Source organism: Eptatretus burgeri, chromosome 9, assembly GCF_056783735.1.
Source record: "Eptatretus burgeri isolate ZD-2024b chromosome 9, Ebu_testis_v1, whole genome shotgun sequence".
In the NCBI taxonomy this organism is placed as follows: Eukaryota; Metazoa; Chordata; class Myxini; order Myxiniformes; family Myxinidae; genus Eptatretus; species Eptatretus burgeri.
This window is the reverse complement of record NC_140969.1, coordinates 85,004,337-85,023,104: the sequence shown is the minus strand read 5'-3', so window position 1 is coordinate 85,023,104 and position 18,768 is coordinate 85,004,337. Positions and strand designations below refer to the sequence as shown.

General features: G+C 42.6%; 1 protein-coding gene across 7 annotated transcripts in view; it reads left to right on the top strand.

Annotated features, from left to right (window-relative positions):
* The window catches only part of LOC147020506 (RAC-alpha serine/threonine-protein kinase), a 46,342-nt gene that overhangs the window by 22,757 nt on the left and 4,817 nt on the right, over positions 1-18,768 (top strand). For 2 of the 7 annotated variants that reach the window (XM_085895896.1, XM_085895901.1), the window contains exons 4-12: positions 1,341-1,452; positions 3,063-3,210; positions 10,588-10,719; positions 11,478-11,543; positions 11,819-11,887; positions 12,002-12,127; positions 12,275-12,403; positions 12,616-12,830; positions 18,334-18,436. In XM_085895896.1, coding sequence (XP_085752022.1) covers positions 1,341-1,452; positions 3,063-3,210; positions 10,588-10,719; positions 11,478-11,543; positions 11,819-11,887; positions 12,002-12,127; positions 12,275-12,403; positions 12,616-12,830; positions 18,334-18,436 — 1,100 coding nt within the window. Of the gene's footprint in view, positions 1-1,340; positions 1,453-3,014; positions 3,211-10,587; positions 10,720-11,477; positions 11,544-11,818; positions 11,888-12,001; positions 12,128-12,274; positions 12,404-12,615; positions 12,831-17,776; positions 18,035-18,333; positions 18,437-18,768 lie in introns of those variants that run through there. The other 5 variants (XM_085895898.1, XM_085895899.1, XM_085895903.1 and 2 more) reach the window with 5 other exon arrangements.

Below are 18,768 nucleotides of genomic sequence, written 5' to 3'. Positions count from 1 at the left end.
AATGAAATGAACCACCATCTATTTTCCTGGAGAGAAAGTATGGATGTATCATCGACTCCGAGATGATTTGTCCCAGGACACTAAAACTTTCAGGGTCCCCCTCCACCATCCCCCCATCAACCATCACCCCACCCACACCCCCCCCATCCACAATACCCACCACCATCCCACACTCCCCTTCCACCATTTCCCCACAATCCTCACCGCTACAATACCCACCACCACCTCCCCCCCCCCACAATACACTCCCCCTTCCACCCTCCACAATCCACATCAACACCTCATGGACAAGACGGTGGGACACGGCACGGACACAAATGGCGTTCGGGAAAAGTATGAAATGGGACAATCTCGTAATATACAAGATACCTGGTCAGCCTGCGATGGTGGGACAAAGCATTCGTCGCCCATTTTGTCGACGATGTTCGAGTATGCCGAGTGGTGCCCGTGTTGTCAGGCAGTGGTGGGTATTTCTGCTCGATTAATATATAAATCGATTTATCTATTAACGTAAAATCCCTCCATTATAAGCTGTTAATTGAACGGAAAATCAAACCCTACCGAGCTGAAGTGATAATGTGATCTGCGTTTTCAACTTCATGAACACTTCTGCCTTCTTCATCTGAATCGCTCGCAGAAGGCTCAAAACAATTTGGCTCCACGATTCCCCCAAAAGCGTTGCCATTGCTAATTTTGTTTTAATTCGTTTTTCAAAATCCCAATGATCAGTTTCAACATTCTGAGAATTGTCAGTGTTGCTCATGACTGTGGAATCAGTATCTGAATCCGAGCTCGACCTGCACTGTTTCTCAATATAAAACCGCCATTCGGATCAATATGGATTCCAGATGTGACATCACTGGCGAAGTCGAAAATTGACTAGGCCTTTTTTTGACACTTTGTGATTGACCAAAAAAAATTCAAGTCCCCCCCCTTCAAATTAGAACGTGATTAATGATCTTCAATGGTTTTCAGAAGAAAAAAAAGTTGTGTTTGGGAACCCCTTTAAGAAGTACTCATGTATACATGACGTGATGTGCATCCAGGTCTTTCATTAAATTACAATGAAAAAATGCTTGCTTTGGTATCAAGGGTCGTACAGTTGATGAAACCGAAATAGGGATGTTTTTCTTACATCCTGCTATTGTGTATGCCACAGGAGTATTATTATTGCTGAAGATATTGGATTTTTGGGTGGTGGAGGTCGATATTTTCCAAGTAAAAGCCGCTGATGAGAATGTCATGGGATCTTTCAACCCTACTCTTCTAAAGTATCTCTCACCGTCATTAACTTGTTCCCTCCCCTTACCCATCTGAAATCTTCTAATTTCCACGTGCAGAGTGCCAACTCATGAAGACGGAACGCCCACGGCAAAATACTTTTATCATTCGTTGCTTGCAATGGACGTCTGTCATAGAGAGGACATTTCACGTGGATACTCCAGATGAACGGTTTGTTATAGAATAAATGGAGAATTTATTTTTGATGCATTGTGGTTATTGGTGTACCTTTGTCGAGCCTGGGTTTTCTGCGTTCTCCTTTGGTATAGCACGGTGACTTTGTTGTCATAAGCAGAAGAGCGTTATTACAGGTCGATGGTGCAATAATGTTCTCGTATCTATTGACGCAACTGTACGACCAAACCTGTTGTGAGCGGCTGGGTCTGCCTTGTGCAGCCTCCGCATCGCCAGAGGTTTTCTTATTTTTTGTAATTGCTCCTTTTATCTGTAATTTTTTCCCACTACATCTCCATATTTATTTGTGGAAAACAGAGGGGACGCTGTGTAGTAAGCACACCCCGTGGATAGGAATCCATGCTGCAATCAATGGTGGCACACCATTCCTTGTACCATAACCCTGAAGAGGTTTACAAGTCTTCAGATGACATACGTCATTGATCAACGAGGTAGTGCAGAGATGGTACACCTCGACTGTTGAGTCTTGGTTAAATTCCCGACCCGACGATAAACCGTCTGATTAGTGCTTCGCAGGCAGGTCGTTGCTTCACAGAGTATGCCGTTCACTGGCCGGACATTAAACCTGAGGGATCCATTTGCTAGCATTAGTTGATGGAGATCAAAGGTTTTATGTTGTGTTGCAACAAATAGTATGTGACATCCCCAGCACTCTGTCCAAGTTCATTACAACGGCAGTTGGTCAAATATACCACACACTCTGATCAGCGACCCCAACTTAATGGGGAAATGGTGAAAGGATGGTGTTCAAGGTCTCTTTCAAAGTTTTTATGTGAAATGAAATTGTTTTTTAATGTAATTTTTCTCATTTTAATTGGTTTTGCAATGCACATTGCACCATTAAGGAGGGTAGTTAATACCCAGGTGTTAAGCATTTCATTATCATACATTGTGGTGTGGATAATAAGAAATTGCATTTTAGGGATTGCCTTGACCCTTCACTGATGCACCACATTATCGACTTCAAAGACAGCCGAACTGAATACTTCTGTTTGTTGTATAAATAATTGAAATTCTCTTCTTAGTCATCTGATTGAGTCAGGCACTCTAAATTAGTTCAAGGCTGTGCTTGAGAACCATTGGTCCAAACATCCCTTGAAATGCAACCCATATATTGGAGTTTAAGACACTGGGAATAGGGGCACATAAACTGTGCGTTGTCTTGAAATCCAGTAAGTCAGTAGGATCAACATCGGCATAACGTACCTACCTTTCTTTAAAACATAAAACAGATGTTGGTAATTGATAGTTTGGTAACTGCTGTAAATATGTATTTTCTCTTACATTTTTCTCTTTACTTGTGTTGTACGTTGTAGTTGTGTTCTTGTCTCTACTTATTTTCCTGTGTTGTATGTTCTAAAATCTAAAACTATCATATTAGTAGCATAAAGGTGTTGGGCAGTTGAACATAAAGTAACTCCAACTGAACTGCAGAATGGTATATCAGGTAGGTACGTAAATGGTACATGGATAACACAGGAGGACAATGGTTATTTATTTATTTATTTATTTTCATTTTATCGTTTTTTTTTTTTTAGCACCAAAGGAATTTTCTAGCTCGAGAATCATTTTGTGGGTGAGAGCAGTGAGGAGTGGGTGCAGGCCATACAGTCTGTGGCGGATCGTCTCAAACAGCAGGAAGAGAATGGAATGGAGGTGTCAGCACCTGCGATACGCGACTTTGGTGGGCCAGAAGAAATGGACATGTCCTCATCTAGGCCAAAACCTCGTGTGGTATGTGGATACGATCTTTGCCTTTATGAATCCGCAGCTTTGTAGTAGTTTTTTAAATTTACATTTTGTTGTTTTTAATTTGAAGAATTTTTTTTAATATCGAGTGGACAGCAACCTCAGGACAGGATGCAATCGCACCCGACGTTTCCCGTCGCACACTGAACCCGAGACATCAAAGACGGCCGAACTAAATACTTTTTTTCACAGGCCACACCGAGCGGTTGCTGCAGGCCTGTGAACCAGCGATGCTATTCCCGTGCTGTTTATCGAATAAGGTTACACTAATTTAATTCCACGGAGCCCAAATGAACCAGAATTTTCACGTGACAAAATGGCAGAAGCACAAGGTACGCCGTTCTTCACAAAATAAATAAATAATTTATTGCACAGACAGTGTATAAAACTACAACTTGCACAATATGACACCCATCTCCTCCCACCTAGGTTGCACACACACACACACACACACACACACACACACACACACACACACACACACACACACACACTCAACCGGGCAGTGGTTAAAATGATATGCTGATGTCAGGCGGACATGCAACAAGGAAAGCGTGAAGGTAGTGGGTGTAAGGACTCCACGGAGGTGAAGATAGAAAGTGGGATCACTTTGTGGCAGGAAGGGATGGTGGCCAAACAATGCACACCAGCAGGATCAAAAACTGCATGACACTTTACTGCACCGTCGGTGCAAAACCACCTCTGTGTGCTTTTTATCCTTCGCAGCTGCTCTCCATGGTCCTGTGAATGCTCTGCTGGTCATTCTGCCTGGCGCTCTCTCTGTCTCTCTGTCTGTCTGCATGCTGTCTAACTCTCCCCTTATGGAGCCAGATTTTTTTTTTAAACCATCTCCACCCTGAGGCCTTCCACCAATCAGTGAATGTGCTCTTGGGCAAACCACAAGTCCATGCCCTCGAGGCCTTTTACCATTCCTTGCTTTGTGCAGAGCAAATCTCTGTCTCTCATGCATTGATAGATAGCTGTGGAGGGAGAAGTTAACCTCCTCTGTTCGAGGGGTGATGTTATCTGTCGCTCACATACTGCCCAGCATCACCCTGCTTTACAGAGGAGAACTTAAGAAGAGATTCTTTAACCGAACTCTCCACATGCACAACCTCCTGTCTCCTTTTTGGGACACATTTCACATTGACTCCTTACTTTAAATACACACAATACATGATAAGAAGTTCTAAAATTACACATGGATAGAGATAGTGTCTGGGTGCTTAATCTAACTGCTGCTTTGCTCACTCATAAACTTGGGGTTCTTTTATAGTTGGGGATCCCTTGAAAAGAAGTGATCCAGAAAATGTAACAGTTTGGGTTATACAGCATGGTTGGGGAGAAAATAACAGTGGAAAGCTTGTAATTTGATTTGATGAGCATTCACACAAGGGTTATATGATGATTTAGTCAAGGCAGAAAATGAATTGCTTCACTCCTTAAAATGTCCTCTTTTAAAATCAGATTTTATTTTCTGCTTTTTTCATTGTGCCCGACAATTTATTTCTGCATGTTGTCGTGTTTATAACTCGAATATCAACCGCTCAACTACAACCACAGCTGTTGCGGAGACCATGCGCAGTGGAGATTCCTCCGCTGATGACTCGATTAAATGGAGATCACGCCCGAGTGGTATTTTGCATGTGCCCTGATTATGAACATGGTCTAAACCACATTGGTTAAAAAATTTGAATCAACTTCAATTGAATCCTCCAGGTCAGGCGTTATAAATTACCCACCTGGAGAGGCACTGCTCATCCCATTACCCGACTGGCCGACCGTAAGCTAAGGTGGCCTAAAAACTTAAAGTAGGAATAATTTTCAAGCGGTTTAAGATCATTTTAATTTGGTTTCAATCACAAATCAAATAGCTTAGGATAGACATGACATTGGACCAAATAATTCAATGGGAAAATTGCACTTGTTCTTTTGCATCTGGCACGACCAATCGAGGTCGTGTAACACTCAAAGCGCATCACAAATCTGCTTCGCCTTCGAATTTGTTTGGTGCTTTCATTTTTATTGGCAGCTGAGATGAAAACACTGACTCACAAATGTCGGTACATGAAAGTGCGGTTATGAAGACTCGAAGAGCTACGTGGCAGGTCTTTGGGTGTACAGGGAGCATCCTAACCTAGAAGTCGGGATGTCTCGGGCTGCGAAATTCGCTGCATTAAATTAAAATGATAGAAATAGATATATTGAATCAAAATGTGTATATATATATATATATATATATATATATATATATATATATATATATATATATATATATATATATATATATATATATATATATATATATATATATATATATATATACCACAGGCGTGTGTGATTTGAAAGCGAGATTTTATTTTTCTAATTTTGAATTGAGAGCGAGCTTCCATTATCCCCGTGTGGAGAACCTCGGCTCCAGGATGTTCAATAAACCAAATCGTCGGTGTGAGAAAAACAGCATGGACAGACATGCATGCAGTCTTCAAGAATAAATAAATATTTAATAGGCACAGGACACGCAGCACAAAATCCTGAGACACAAGGACACAATTTGTTATCACGATTAATCGTCTCCATACTTTAGCAAATGAACCAACCCCCTAAGGGACACACACACACACACACACACATACACACACACACACGCACACACGCACACACGCACACACACACACACACCCATACATACAGAATCGGGAATTGATTTAAAGGCTGGAGGTCTGTGGCTTGGAGCATGGAGTACTTTACAGTCGATGTGAGAGAGCCACAGACAAAGAGAGAGACAGACAAACAGACAGACGGAAACAAATAGCCAGCCAGGAAGCAGAGTTCCAGCCAGGGAAGAAGCGCTCAGGATAGCAGAGCTACAGTCTTTATAGACTCCGCCCAAGGCATTCCGTCAACCCCTAGTGGGCGTTTGCCAATTGCCTTACACACTCGTGCATGGAGACAGTCTTGGCCAATCGGTGATGCCGATCCTGAACCATTCAACACTGTGTCTGACCCGAAGCGTGGGCCGATAGCGTCCTACCTTGCTCCCTGCCATTCAGGAGCAGCCATGCAGGAGGTTCCACCCCTCAATGGTGGGATGTCAGAGGGCCAGCACTTCCTCCCTCTCCAGGGCTTATGAGGAGACGACGATGTGCTGTCGTGCATGCCGTGAGTTGCAGGGAGTTGTGCGAAAGTGGGGAATGCCAGGATCATCCCCCGCTCACCCGGTTCAACACGAGAGACATGTGACAGGACATCCTTAAGCTCTCAAATCTAAAATGGGCAAGGCCTGTCTCTTGCGCAGGCTGTACGCTAGACAGTTATCCCTAACATTTGTCCTCATTACATGTTTAAAGTCCTATAAGCTACACAAACACAAACGGTGCTAAGGCCTTAAATTCTAACGACAGTCTCGCATTTTATAAATGTCACAATATTATGGCCTTTCTTAATTATTTTTCAATGTTTTGAATTTGAAGAAGTGCTATTTGTTTTAAGAGAGAAACTTGCCAGCAAAAGTATGCAAGAAGCAATAGTGTTTGCCCTCCTTATCCAGCTTCCTTTTGGATGGTCTGTGCCCAATTTGGACTGTCACTTCGAATCACATTCGAGAATAATCTCACCTCCATGGTTCCCAAATAATGCTGGTCTTTTGCCCATCAGAGTAAGGTTGTTTTTTTTGGGTGTGGGGGTGGGGGGGTGTTGTCTACCCACCAACTTTGGTTGAAGAAAGTTGAACAGGTTCCCACTTGATCAGCCAAAAAGAGATTATTAAGAACGTTACAAGACAGAAAATGTCATTTGAAGCCTGTAAGTGCTAATCCATGTATACTCCTTCGAGGTCTGCTGTTTTGCAATCTATGCTATAGCATATTGGAAGGCAAAGAGTTCAAGTTGAGGGGCTGTTTAGATTAGTGTACAAACTGTACGAGTGAAGCCGTCGTTTGCGCTACATTTGAAGGCAGTGGAGGGAAATGTAGTTTTGGAGGTGATCTGGCAAGAATATAATTATTACCACCACCACCAACGAAGGTGGATGGAGGTTGTTTTCACCCGTCTGTTTGGTTGCTTGTCTGTCTGTGAGCCGGATATCTCAAAAGTTATGGATGGATTTGGGCGAAACTTAGTGGACAGGTTAGGTTTGTGAAAATAAGGAATTGGTTAGATTTTTGTGAAGATACAGATCCGGGTACTCAAATTTTAATGTGATTCTTCACAATTGAGATATGGTGCAAAAAACAATATGTAGATGGAATTGCACATTCTCAAACGGAATTATGACAAAACTTGGTGGATGAGTTGGGTAGGTGACGAGAACAAGCCGATTAGATTTTGGTTAAGGTTCAGATGCAGATTTAGCCTATCAGTGGAATACAAAGTGTAGACTTGGAGACCGTTTACCAGACTTGGTGGTGGAATAGTGAGAGCTTCCACTCCGAGTCTGGGAGGTCGGTGGTTCAAACCCTTGCTGAGTCGTACCAAAGACTTTAAAAATGGAATGTGCTGCTTCCTTCCTTGATCAGCATTTAAAAGGAAAGAGCCTGGACAGAACCTATCGGTTGGCATCCATGGGGAGGAGGAAATGGCCTGCTGAGAAAAGCAGCACCATTGTTATGACATCGCTGCTACCGAGAGTATCCAGGGAAGTGACAGCACCTCCCTCAAGGTGTGTGTGTGTGTGTGTGTGTGTGTGTGTGTGTGTGTGTGTGTGTGTGTGTGTGTGTGTGTGTGTGTGTGTGTGTGTGTGTGTGTGTTGTTAGTGCTCAAATAATTGTAGATTTGTGCAATATTATGGAGGTAATAAAGTGGAGCAAAAGCCGGTTTTGTAACACGTGTCAGCATATCAATTGGGAGAAAAGTGTTGCTTTGTTCCGACTCCCAACATGTGAATAATCGAGGGCTGAGAAATTGTTTAGTGGCTGTGTCTCAAAAGGGGGTTCCGAAGAATAGAACAGGAACCGGAAGTGATCATTTTGCTTTTTGTAACGTTGGTTTTTAGAAAGTTTGAGCTCATCCTCGACCACTTTATTTGATTAGTGTGTAGCTACTGTATTTCAGTAAAAAGCAATATGATAAGGTGACAGTAGCTGCTCATGTGAGGTTGAAGGAAAAAAAGTCTTCCCATGGTATACTATAAAGATCGTTCTTGGTGGGGATGGATAGTGGAGTTTGGATTACGGGAGGAGAGGGGTAAATGTATAATACAGTATATTACGAACCGTGGTGTTTGTCCGTGTGTTTGTCTGTCTCTTGTTTATGGTGGCTGCTTCCCACGCTGCGTTTAAAAAGATCAACATTCACTTTTGAAACAATGGAAAAACAGGTACAAATAATGTTGATGACGTTTACTTCACAAGCAGGATATTTTGCCCCTATTTTCAGACATATTGGACCTCTGTCACCTGATGTTGCACCACCATTTAGCAATGGGTGGTATGAGTAGTTCAGAGCTTAGGCTCTGAGTGAAACCAAAAGTGCAACATAATTAACTGGTAAAGTTCATGAAATAATTTAAATTGATAAATTCACTTCAATTTTTCCCATCACTGGGGATGGATACTGTTCCAAGTGATCATATAAAGGAGGGGGGTTGACTGATTGACTCCTTGCGGCTCTAGTTTGTTTTCTTTTATTTTTGTATGCAGTGCCGAGGCTCAAGGAGGAGCCAGAACAGAATTGTTCAGGACGTAACAGAACAAAAGGAATAGTAGAAAGGGAGTTGGGGAAACACCAGTAGCAGGGATGAGTGACGAAATAGAGGGAGATGTGGGGAAGAATGAGAGTAAGGGGAACATACAGGGGGTGAACAAGATGGATGCAGAAGGAAACTCATAGTTGTGAATGGGGGGTGGTATTGAACACCCATCTCAAATACCTGGTGGGAGGAATGAGATTGAAGAGACTGTGGAAGTTGGTTCCACACATGGGGGGAAAAGAAGAGGAATGAATGAGCGGAGGTGGGCAGTGATTCTGGATTTTAGGAGTTTTACCAGAACGGGGTTACAACGTGCACATGTAGAAACCAGAAACCTCGGTTGATGGACAGATGGCTTCACACATGTGATTTATTATGCCCCTAATGGTGAAGATGAACCCCAAACAGCACGAAACTCAATGACATTTTCAAGAGCGCATGGACACCACTTTGGGTCACCACCCTTTGTGGTTCATGCAACAATATATTAGTTTCATCTTTGAACTGAGGAAAGGAGTGGATCCTAGTTTGACCAATGATGCTGGTGTTGTTGGTTTTAATGCCTGCACTTCCTCATCTTGGTTAATTGACCAAATGCACAAACAATAATTGGAACTACAGTACAATATTTAAGAAAATAATCATCATGAGATGGCTGACCTGCTTGCTTGTGAAATCTACTTTTTGCTGTTTCATCATTCCAATTCGTATGTGCCTGAGGAAGCTGTTCTCCCTGCCATAATGCAGCAATGAGTTACAAATTGACGTTTACGGAGTACATTTGTAATTGCTCAAATCACCCGTTGATAATGTAAAGTGGAGGAAGACGTTTGCCATGTACTTGAATTTTGGCCCATCTCTTCCAAATTTGGGGTGCACAGTCACGGCACACCCGGAGGTGTCCTCAGGGGATCGGCATCGATGTTCCCCTTGGAATGAGGGGGGGGGCAGGTTGGTCGGTGTTGGTGTTAAGGATGAAGGTTCAAACTTTTTAGTTAAAGTAGTGAGAGTAAGCACAGCTGTAGCAACGGTCTCTGAGTCGAAAGGAGATGAAACAACAACATTGAATGGACAGGTGTCAGAGCTTTAAAAGTCTAATACCTCATGATTCCGGCAAGACGGAAAGACACACTTTTCAGTTGACAAAAGAAAATCGGCATCTCACCTTGTTTGGTGAATATTTTTTTACTTTTTATTTTGAGAATAGTTACATCATTAGATATACTTTTAATAGGTATGAGTAATATAAACATCTCCTACTACTTCTTCACTATTTCCTGTGTGGCATACTTCTGATATCATTTCCTTGGAATAATATAATCATCTTTTGCCATCCAAGTCGGGAACAGACCGTCTAAAAGAGCTGGCGGGCTAACACCATGACAAGGTAGCAAAATGGTCATCTTCTTGCCTGCAGAATGAAAACTTTCCAGAAGCAATACTTGTGCAATGTCCACTCTGTTATTCGTATAACATGTATGAAAGTTTCACTTCTTTATTATATACCTTATGTCCCTTCTCCCAACTCTGCTTTACTGTCCTTAAGTGTGCTGTCTTTACACTCACATTCCCTGACCTCTCCCTCCCTCTCTCCTTTCCCCTTCCTTGTTTTTATGATCTGAAAAATATCGATTTTTTTTTTTTTCTCCTTCTCCTTCTTCCTATTCGTCCAGACAATGAACGATTTTGATTACCTGAAACTGCTTGGAAAAGGGACGTTTGGCAAGGTGATCCTGGTAAAGGAAAAGGCGACTGGCCGCTACTATGCCATGAAGATCCTCAAGAAGGAAGTTATAGTTGCGAAGGTGATTGTGCAGGCAAAAGTTGGGTTCACCAAAATGGAAGAGATACTTGTTCTTGTTGAAATAATTTGAAAGCCATAAATGGCATCTGCAGTGCATGTGGTAACATTACAAACTGTTGTAAAGAGGTGTTAGTTTATTTTATTCACTTTACTTTTTTATTTTATTCAAAAAAGTTTCCTAAGACTGATTGGTTTCATCACCTTCTGTTTTTTCAATCGATTAGGTTAATCGTTTACATGTTCATCATCAAGTAATAACCAGACTTGGTTGTGTAATGGTTAGAGCGTCTGTTCTGAGTCTGGGAAGTCGGTGGTTGGAACTGCGGCCGAGTTATACCAAAGACTTCAAAAATCTTACATCAGTATTTAAAATGGGTAGAGTATGGATAAACGCCGTGGGTTCGATCCCGAGACTTAGCGATGATTTCTTTGGACAAGTATTGGAGAGAAGGCTAATTGGAAGGTATCTCTTGAGGTCCATATTATCTCCCTTTTTTGTGAATGAGTGAGAATGTATAGGACCAGGTTGGTGGTGGACAAAGGGAGAAGCCAAGTCACCTTATGCTATGTGCTTTGCTGCATTGGTGTATGTGAGTGCTGCTTTGTGTTTTTCCTGTTGGTAATCTCAAGATCCTTAGACGTCAATCGACTGCAGAACCTTGGCTTGTGACGGTGACTAAATCCTGCAAATGAAGTCTGCATTTTTTTTTTTTTAACATCCGCAAGTCTTCCTCTTACGAGCTATTTTTGTCATTGCAGGATGAAGTTGCTCACACGCTCACAGAAAACCGTGTTCTACAAAGCTGTCGTCACCCGTTTCTTACGGTACAAAACCCTCCTGCCTCTCTTCTCCTTCGATCTTTGACACTCGTTGACATACCCATTACATTTAAAGTGTCCTTGGTTTGTTGTGAGAGCCATTCTAAATGTGTGAAGTTGGTTGCAGCACTTGAAGTTGGTTTGAAGTGTTGCTTCCAGTTACTTTCACTGAGGGTTTTTATGTAATGTTTGAATCTGTAATGCTTCCTCCCTGGAAATTAATGACATTGCAACTTTAAGTACATGTTTATAAACCATCTCTTGACTGGTTTGTTTTCCAGTCTCTGAAATACTCTTTTCAAACCCACGATCGTCTGTGCTTCGTTATGGAGTATGTAAACGGTGGAGAGGTGCGTTTATACTTTCTGCCCCCCACTTCCTCCCAGCCCCCCCTCCCATTATATGTGCCCACTTTCATAACCAAATTCTTCCATCATACATTCTAATCTCACCTTGTCTCACAGCTCTTCTTTCATTTATCTCGTGAGCGGGTGTTTTCTGAGGATCGAACGAGGTTCTACGGAGGTGAGATAGTCTCTGCACTGGATTATCTTCATTCGGAGAAAAACGTGGTCTACAGAGATCTGAAGGTATTTTTCCGTCATCCTTGTACATTTTAATCGTTATTCTCCAAAAGTCTTATTCTTTTGATCATTCTTCTGTTACACGGCTGCGTTGTGGTTGCTCTTTCAGGTGATGTCAACATAATTTATAATATTGGCTTTGTGCTGTGACAGTTAGAAAACCTCATGTTGGACAAGGATGGTCACATCAAGATCACAGATTTTGGTCTGTGCAAGGAGGGCATTACAGATGGTGCGACTATGAAAACGTTTTGCGGTACACCGGAGTACCTTGCACCAGAGGTGAAGTCATTTATTCTTTTCCTGTACTGCTTGTTAATGGAGAATATATTGGAGTTTGAGTGGGTTTGTTTTCTCTGTTGGATCATAGAGTTTAAAGAGACCTTCACGTACCACAAGGTAGAGTTATGATGCTTGAGGAAGGCTGCATGTAACTTGACAACGTACCTTTAGACGAGGAAGTACAGCAAGTTTGGCTAAACATCCACCTTCAGGTGCTCGAAGACAATGACTATGGGCGTGCCGTGGACTGGTGGGGCCTTGGTGTAGTGATGTACGAGATGATGTGTGGCCGACTTCCTTTCTACAATCAAGACCACGAGAAGCTGTTTGAGTTGATCCTCATGGAGGATATTCGCTTCCCACGCACGCTGTCCAACGATGCGAAGGCTCTACTTTCAGGCTTGCTCAAGAAGGACCCCAAACAGCGGTATGCATCTGTCTAAAATTCTGCATTTGTATATATCCGCGAACTTCATGTATTTGCATCGAGCATGCTTATGTTTTTTATTTTTTTATTTTTTTATTTTTTTTTTTATTTTTTTATTTTACAGATTTTTGTCTATATTGTGTCGGGTCATATATTTTGGGTGTTTATAAACGTGTCAGCAAGAATCGACGCCATCATCACAAAAGTAGCCCAAATACTAGTTAGGACTTGAACAATGCCATTTCAACTTGTCCGAGTAGTTCAAAGCAATTGACGCAAGTACGAGCCATTATTTGTGGCGGTATTGCAAGGGGGAAACTGTTCCGTATGTGTACAGCAATTCCTATTTTCGTAACAACCCATACAGAGTTTTCCTTATTTTAGGCGTCAGAATAGCATGCCGGAATTAAAGGGAACCGAGGTGCTATTCCGATATGCTGATTCGTTTCTTAACCCATGTCTTCTGGATGGGGTGCAACGCAAAGGTATCGTGACCACGATTATGTGAATTGTTCCCACGGTAGTTTTTTTATTATGAGGTATATTTATAGACGTTAGCCAGGTACAAAAACTTGCAAGCACGTTACTGTGATAACATGTCTGCCAGGCACGAGAGTGTTTGTGTAAGTCGGTAAACACAGAAATAGCGTCCATTGCTGGATTTTCCCATCGTCGTTCCCTCCTATGTGAACTTTGCGGAAAGTATCGAAGTGCCATTTACATTACACAAAGTAAAGACGCGATTCTGCTGCACACGAATACGAAACCTGATCATGTCTGTTGGTCGTCATGAAGTTTGTGACCACATCGTTTTATGAGACCAATAAAACGTAACGATGAACTTTGATGCAGGAGGACATTTGGCCCATCATGCTTGGGCTGCATCACCACCACATGAAATAAATCCATCCAGCTCTCGACTCGGTTTCACTGGCGGGGTGGGGGGAGGACTAGGGATGAGAAAAGTGTGGCAGGCACTGGGACTCGAGTGTTATAAATGCAAATAAAATCAATATTTTAAAACTCATTTGTTTATGACGACTTGCAGCGTTCCCTTGGACACATCACATGTCACATTTGTTTGTTTACTGACCCACTGCTGGAGGGGGTGTTAGAGTTGTTAATTCCGTGACTCTTTTTGGAGAGCATTACCGATTTTCACCTCCCCTGTGGATTTGCCATTATAGCCGCGCAGAAATGGTTTCTCACGTGATAAATCTGCAATGGTCTGTCACCACACCAAACGTGTTTTTACAGAACAACAGTTTATCATAAGAAGGTGACGAAAATGGAGAATCCTGGTACAGAAGATAGACAGACATGAAAAGAGGCCGAGAAATAAATAAAATAAAGTACACTCGTGATCCAATGTTACGAAAACCCACTTGATACAGGAAATGCAATCTCATCAAAATTGCCACGAACGCACAGCAGAGGGTGCCAGACGAGGTGTTTTGGGCAGACATTATGGCGTTGAGTCCAGTGTCCAAGCCAAGTAAAAAAAAATATGAGCAGAAAACGTAAGGGCATGTTGAATACTCTGGTTTATGTTTAAAGGGGTAGTGCATGCTCTGGGTTACGCGAGAGCAAGGGTAACTGGGAAACCGCTCCATTACATGACTGAGTTTAAAGGGGTAGTGAATTCTCTGGTTTTGCTCGTCAATGGTGATTCCGGTAAATGGGTAAACCGTTCCAGCACATGACGGGCGACACCCCCCCCCCCCCTTCCCTTTTATATAACACTTGCATTGAGAGTCCTGGAAAGGTATGTGGTATTCTGTATTCACTGCTTTTATGATAACAAAATGCTGCACCAAATAACTGAAAATAAATCTTCCCAGAATGGATGTTCAGGTGAAATATAATTTTTTTTTCCCCCCAAATATGACTTTCATTTTCATTGTTTTTTTTGTTTTTTTTACAATTTGGGCAGGATCACTCTCAAAATTCACCTTTTTTGTTTTTTTACATCAATTTTTCAAAATTCCCCTGGGGGGGATGCCCTCCTGGCCCCCTCTAATAAGGAATCGTTTTGCTCATTAATTTCTTTTTTTTTCAAAGTGTATGCATTTTCACCCATGGTGTTGTCACGTTGCTGTTCTATTGTTTTTGCTAAACTCAGTTGTATACTTCCTCGCTGTGCCGAATATCTCTGGGTAGTGTGAACAGTTTGATTTGCTGCAGCACTTGAGTTTTATTGATCAGCTGGGAAAATGCAACCTACCCCCAAAATATTTCTAAACATCAACATCAACATTAACGATGTCAAGGGGGTTTGTTGGTGCCATAACATAACTATTTCATTGGATTTTATTTTTTTAACAGCATTTAAGGCTCGTAGTGGAGCTGCCTCACACACCTGGACGTCCAGACGAATACACAAAACACAACCCAGGACTGTTAGACGAGACAAACATAGCCACTGAGCTTGGGGGAAGGTGCAGTCACTTGCTGGGGTACTCTGGGTACCAGTGACTCCACAACGATGGCACCACCTTTCTCCCTGCACTCAGCGGGGCACATCCAAAGGAAGAACTTCACCCTCCCCATCGATGTTATCCTATGGGGATTGTCCATGCTCTTTTAAATGATAAACATCAAGCAGCACGTGCCATTTTTCAAGTCTTTGGTATGACTCGGACGGGATTTGAACCACCGACCTCCCAGATTCAGAGTGAACACTCTCGACATTACACCATGGAGTCTGGTAATGGATATAGGAATTTGAAGAAAAAAAATTCCACACAAGATTGAGGCTCATGGAAGAGCGAGGTGACTGGTGTGAGGGAGGGGATGGGGGGTAAATTGACAAACTGATGGTGGATCAGTGGACCATAGTTGGACACAATCAAGGGAATGAACAAACACTGCACAGTGGAAGAGGAGATCAGGCTGTTTGAAAAGATGAACTATTTTGACATCTGCCTAAATGATGGATTTCATGCTTTTGCTTGTAATGTGAAGTGGACTTGCTGGTCTGCAGATGAGTTGATATGTTTTTGAACCCTTCTTGTGGATGGGAGTGATGTTGATGGATTTTGAGGCAGGTGGGAGGTGGCCACAGGAGGTTAGCCTCAAGAGAGCAGACAAAGGAGAGGTAAGAGAAGTGGAGCAGCATTTGAGAAGAAGAGCATTGATGCCCACTGGGCCCATTGTCGAGGGTAGACAAAACCTTGTTTTCTATCTTCTCAGGAATGCAAGACAGAGTCAAGAAGGTAGTGCCTACCAGGGGGAAAGGTGGGAACAGTGGGACGGGTTTTCTACCCAGGAACCCCTGTTGTCCTGTTGTACATCTGATTGTATGGGAGGAAGAGGATGTATGACGATGTTAGATGTAACTGGATAATTGCACATGGGAGTTGTACGGAGATGATTGCTATCAGCATTGCACAGATCATGATGGGCTCGCCTCTTGCAATATGCACTGTAGCGATGTTATGAGATTGTCGTTCTGATTGGTTTCTTGCTGCAAAGGGGGAAGATACAAAGTTCAAGAAGTGGAGTGAAATATTTTCATGGCCTATGCATTACCCTCTATCCTAGTTGAAGAGCACCCTTATGCATATTGCTGTCTGTGTTTAGGGTCCATTTGCAAATTATATGCACGGCCGGGAGTTTCCAAGGTTTCACTATTTTGTGTTTGTGCAATGTGCATGTCCTTTTGAAATTTACGTGTTTTATCAAACATTTCTGTTGATACCTCCAACCTGTTGACCAATAACCACAAGAGACGTCTGCTTAAACAATGCGGCCCTTAAAACCAAAATGATTGGCCGTTTCGATGCGATTCAGGCTTTTCAACAATGCACAAAGCCGAAAGAAAGTGCCGATGGTAAAACACGTTTTTATCCCCCACCGCGTGGCGGAAGGGGGATATTGTCACCCAGGTCGTCCGGCTGTCCGTCCGTCCGTCCGGGCGTCAACATTTATAGCTGTGAGTGCGATAACTCATAAACTGTTCGCCATATCGATTTGAAATTTGGGTCACACATGTACCATCTGAAAAGGAAGAACCCGATTGATTTTGGGCGTGGCCGGATCCAAGATGGCCGACTTGGGCGGCCATCTTGAAAAAAATGTTTTTTGTAATTATTGGAAAACCGCTTATCTGATTTCAATTATTTTTGGTTACCATGTTCCTCACCCCTGGGGAACTTTTTCGAGATGATGACCAATTCACCTCCCTCATTATCTGGAATATGTATGACCTTTTTCATTCAATGGCGGGGGATTCCCCATCTCTGATGGTATATTTATATCTTGTATGGACCTTGTAGGATAACCAAAATGTGAGAGTTATAAGGAAAGGAATGAATGTCTGAAATATGAACCGATTGACTGACCTTCAGTTTCAGCCGCAGCTTGTCATCAAAATTGAAAGGTCTACCCCTTTTGTCTGGTCTTTGTCTGGAATTGGGCCCGACCTTGTAAGGACATCCTCAATCGGTCAGTTTTATGCCCCCCTGGTGTAATATCGCTTTGGACAGGGCGATGTGCTCTCGCCTTCAGTCAAATACAGTAATAGTATAATCCACATGATCGGTAAATATTGGGGCGAGTGTACTATCAATTGGAGCTATCCTGCTTCCTTTGAATGTGCCCAAGTATCCTGGTTAATTTAAACAAAGAAAACTTTTTTCTTCCCTTCGCATTCCTTCATTACCTCTTACAAAGTTTGCATGAAGAGATGGATTTGGCCCAATCTTGGAGTACTTCATTCTCTTACTGTTATCTCTGACACTGAGACTCTCGCTCTTCCTTTTCATCTCGTGCTCAATGAGAGGTTAACATCAATGTTTATTCCCACTGAGAGAATCAAAAAACCGTTTTATTTGTTTTAAACCAAAAATTCTGTCAGTAAAATTTCTTGTGGGCTAATAATAAACGCTTGTGCTTGCTTCTTCCAGTCTCATCACTATAACCTTTGCTCGCCTCATACCCTGCAGCCGTGCTAACTTCGACCTGCATTCATTGCTGAAAGCTTGTGAACCAACAACATTGCTGTGCAAAATATCATCAGTTCCACAAGAAATAAGGAATTGTGCAAAGTGAAATAGGCATTTGTGTGTGTGAGAATGTTGTCTTCCTTCACTTGCCGTGCCTACATCGTCAGGCTGGGAGGCGGCCCTGATGATGCCAAAGAAATAATGAGGCACAGCTTCTTCGCTGGCATCGTCTGGCAGGATGTCTATGAGCGCAAGGTGAGCATGTACTCGTCGATCTGATTATATACAGGTGATTGTGAGCTCGGCGTCGCTCGCTCAAATATATATATAAATTTTTTTTTTTCTAATGGTAACGAGGCCTCCTCTCAGCTGAATCTCATGTACATAAAGCTTTGCTTTGCCAATCATCTTTTAACAGTCATTTGTTTACAATCAACGGCCAAATACCAAACATGAAATGTGAGCGTATGTATGTATGTATGTATTTACTCAGTGTGCCGTTGCATTAGGTTGTGTGCCTGCAGCTCACGGATATGTTCCCTCATCCTTCCCTTCAGCTGCAGCCACCGTTCAAACCTCACGTCACGTCAGAGACTGACACCCGATACTTTGACGAGGAGTTCACCGCCCAGACCATTACCATCACGCCCCCTGACCGCTGTATGTTTTACAGTTCCTTTCTTCCTGCCCCTAGGATACTCTGTACGTGCACACAGGCCAACATGATATATCCCAACGAGGGTCCATTGCAATGTTGGATTTTAATGGGTTTGAAAATGAAAAAAAAAATGTTTCTGAATAATATGCTTTGGAAATGAGAATGACCGTTTTGCTTTGAAAAGTCAAACGTGCGGGCCAACAGTCTACAGCGTGCATAGAGTTGGGAACGGGATCGTAAAACTTGAGGCACACACATCTTCAGCAGAAGGATGCTGGGAGCAAGTAGCTTTGAGGAGTCCAAACTTTGACCTCAATTGGCCAACATACTCCTC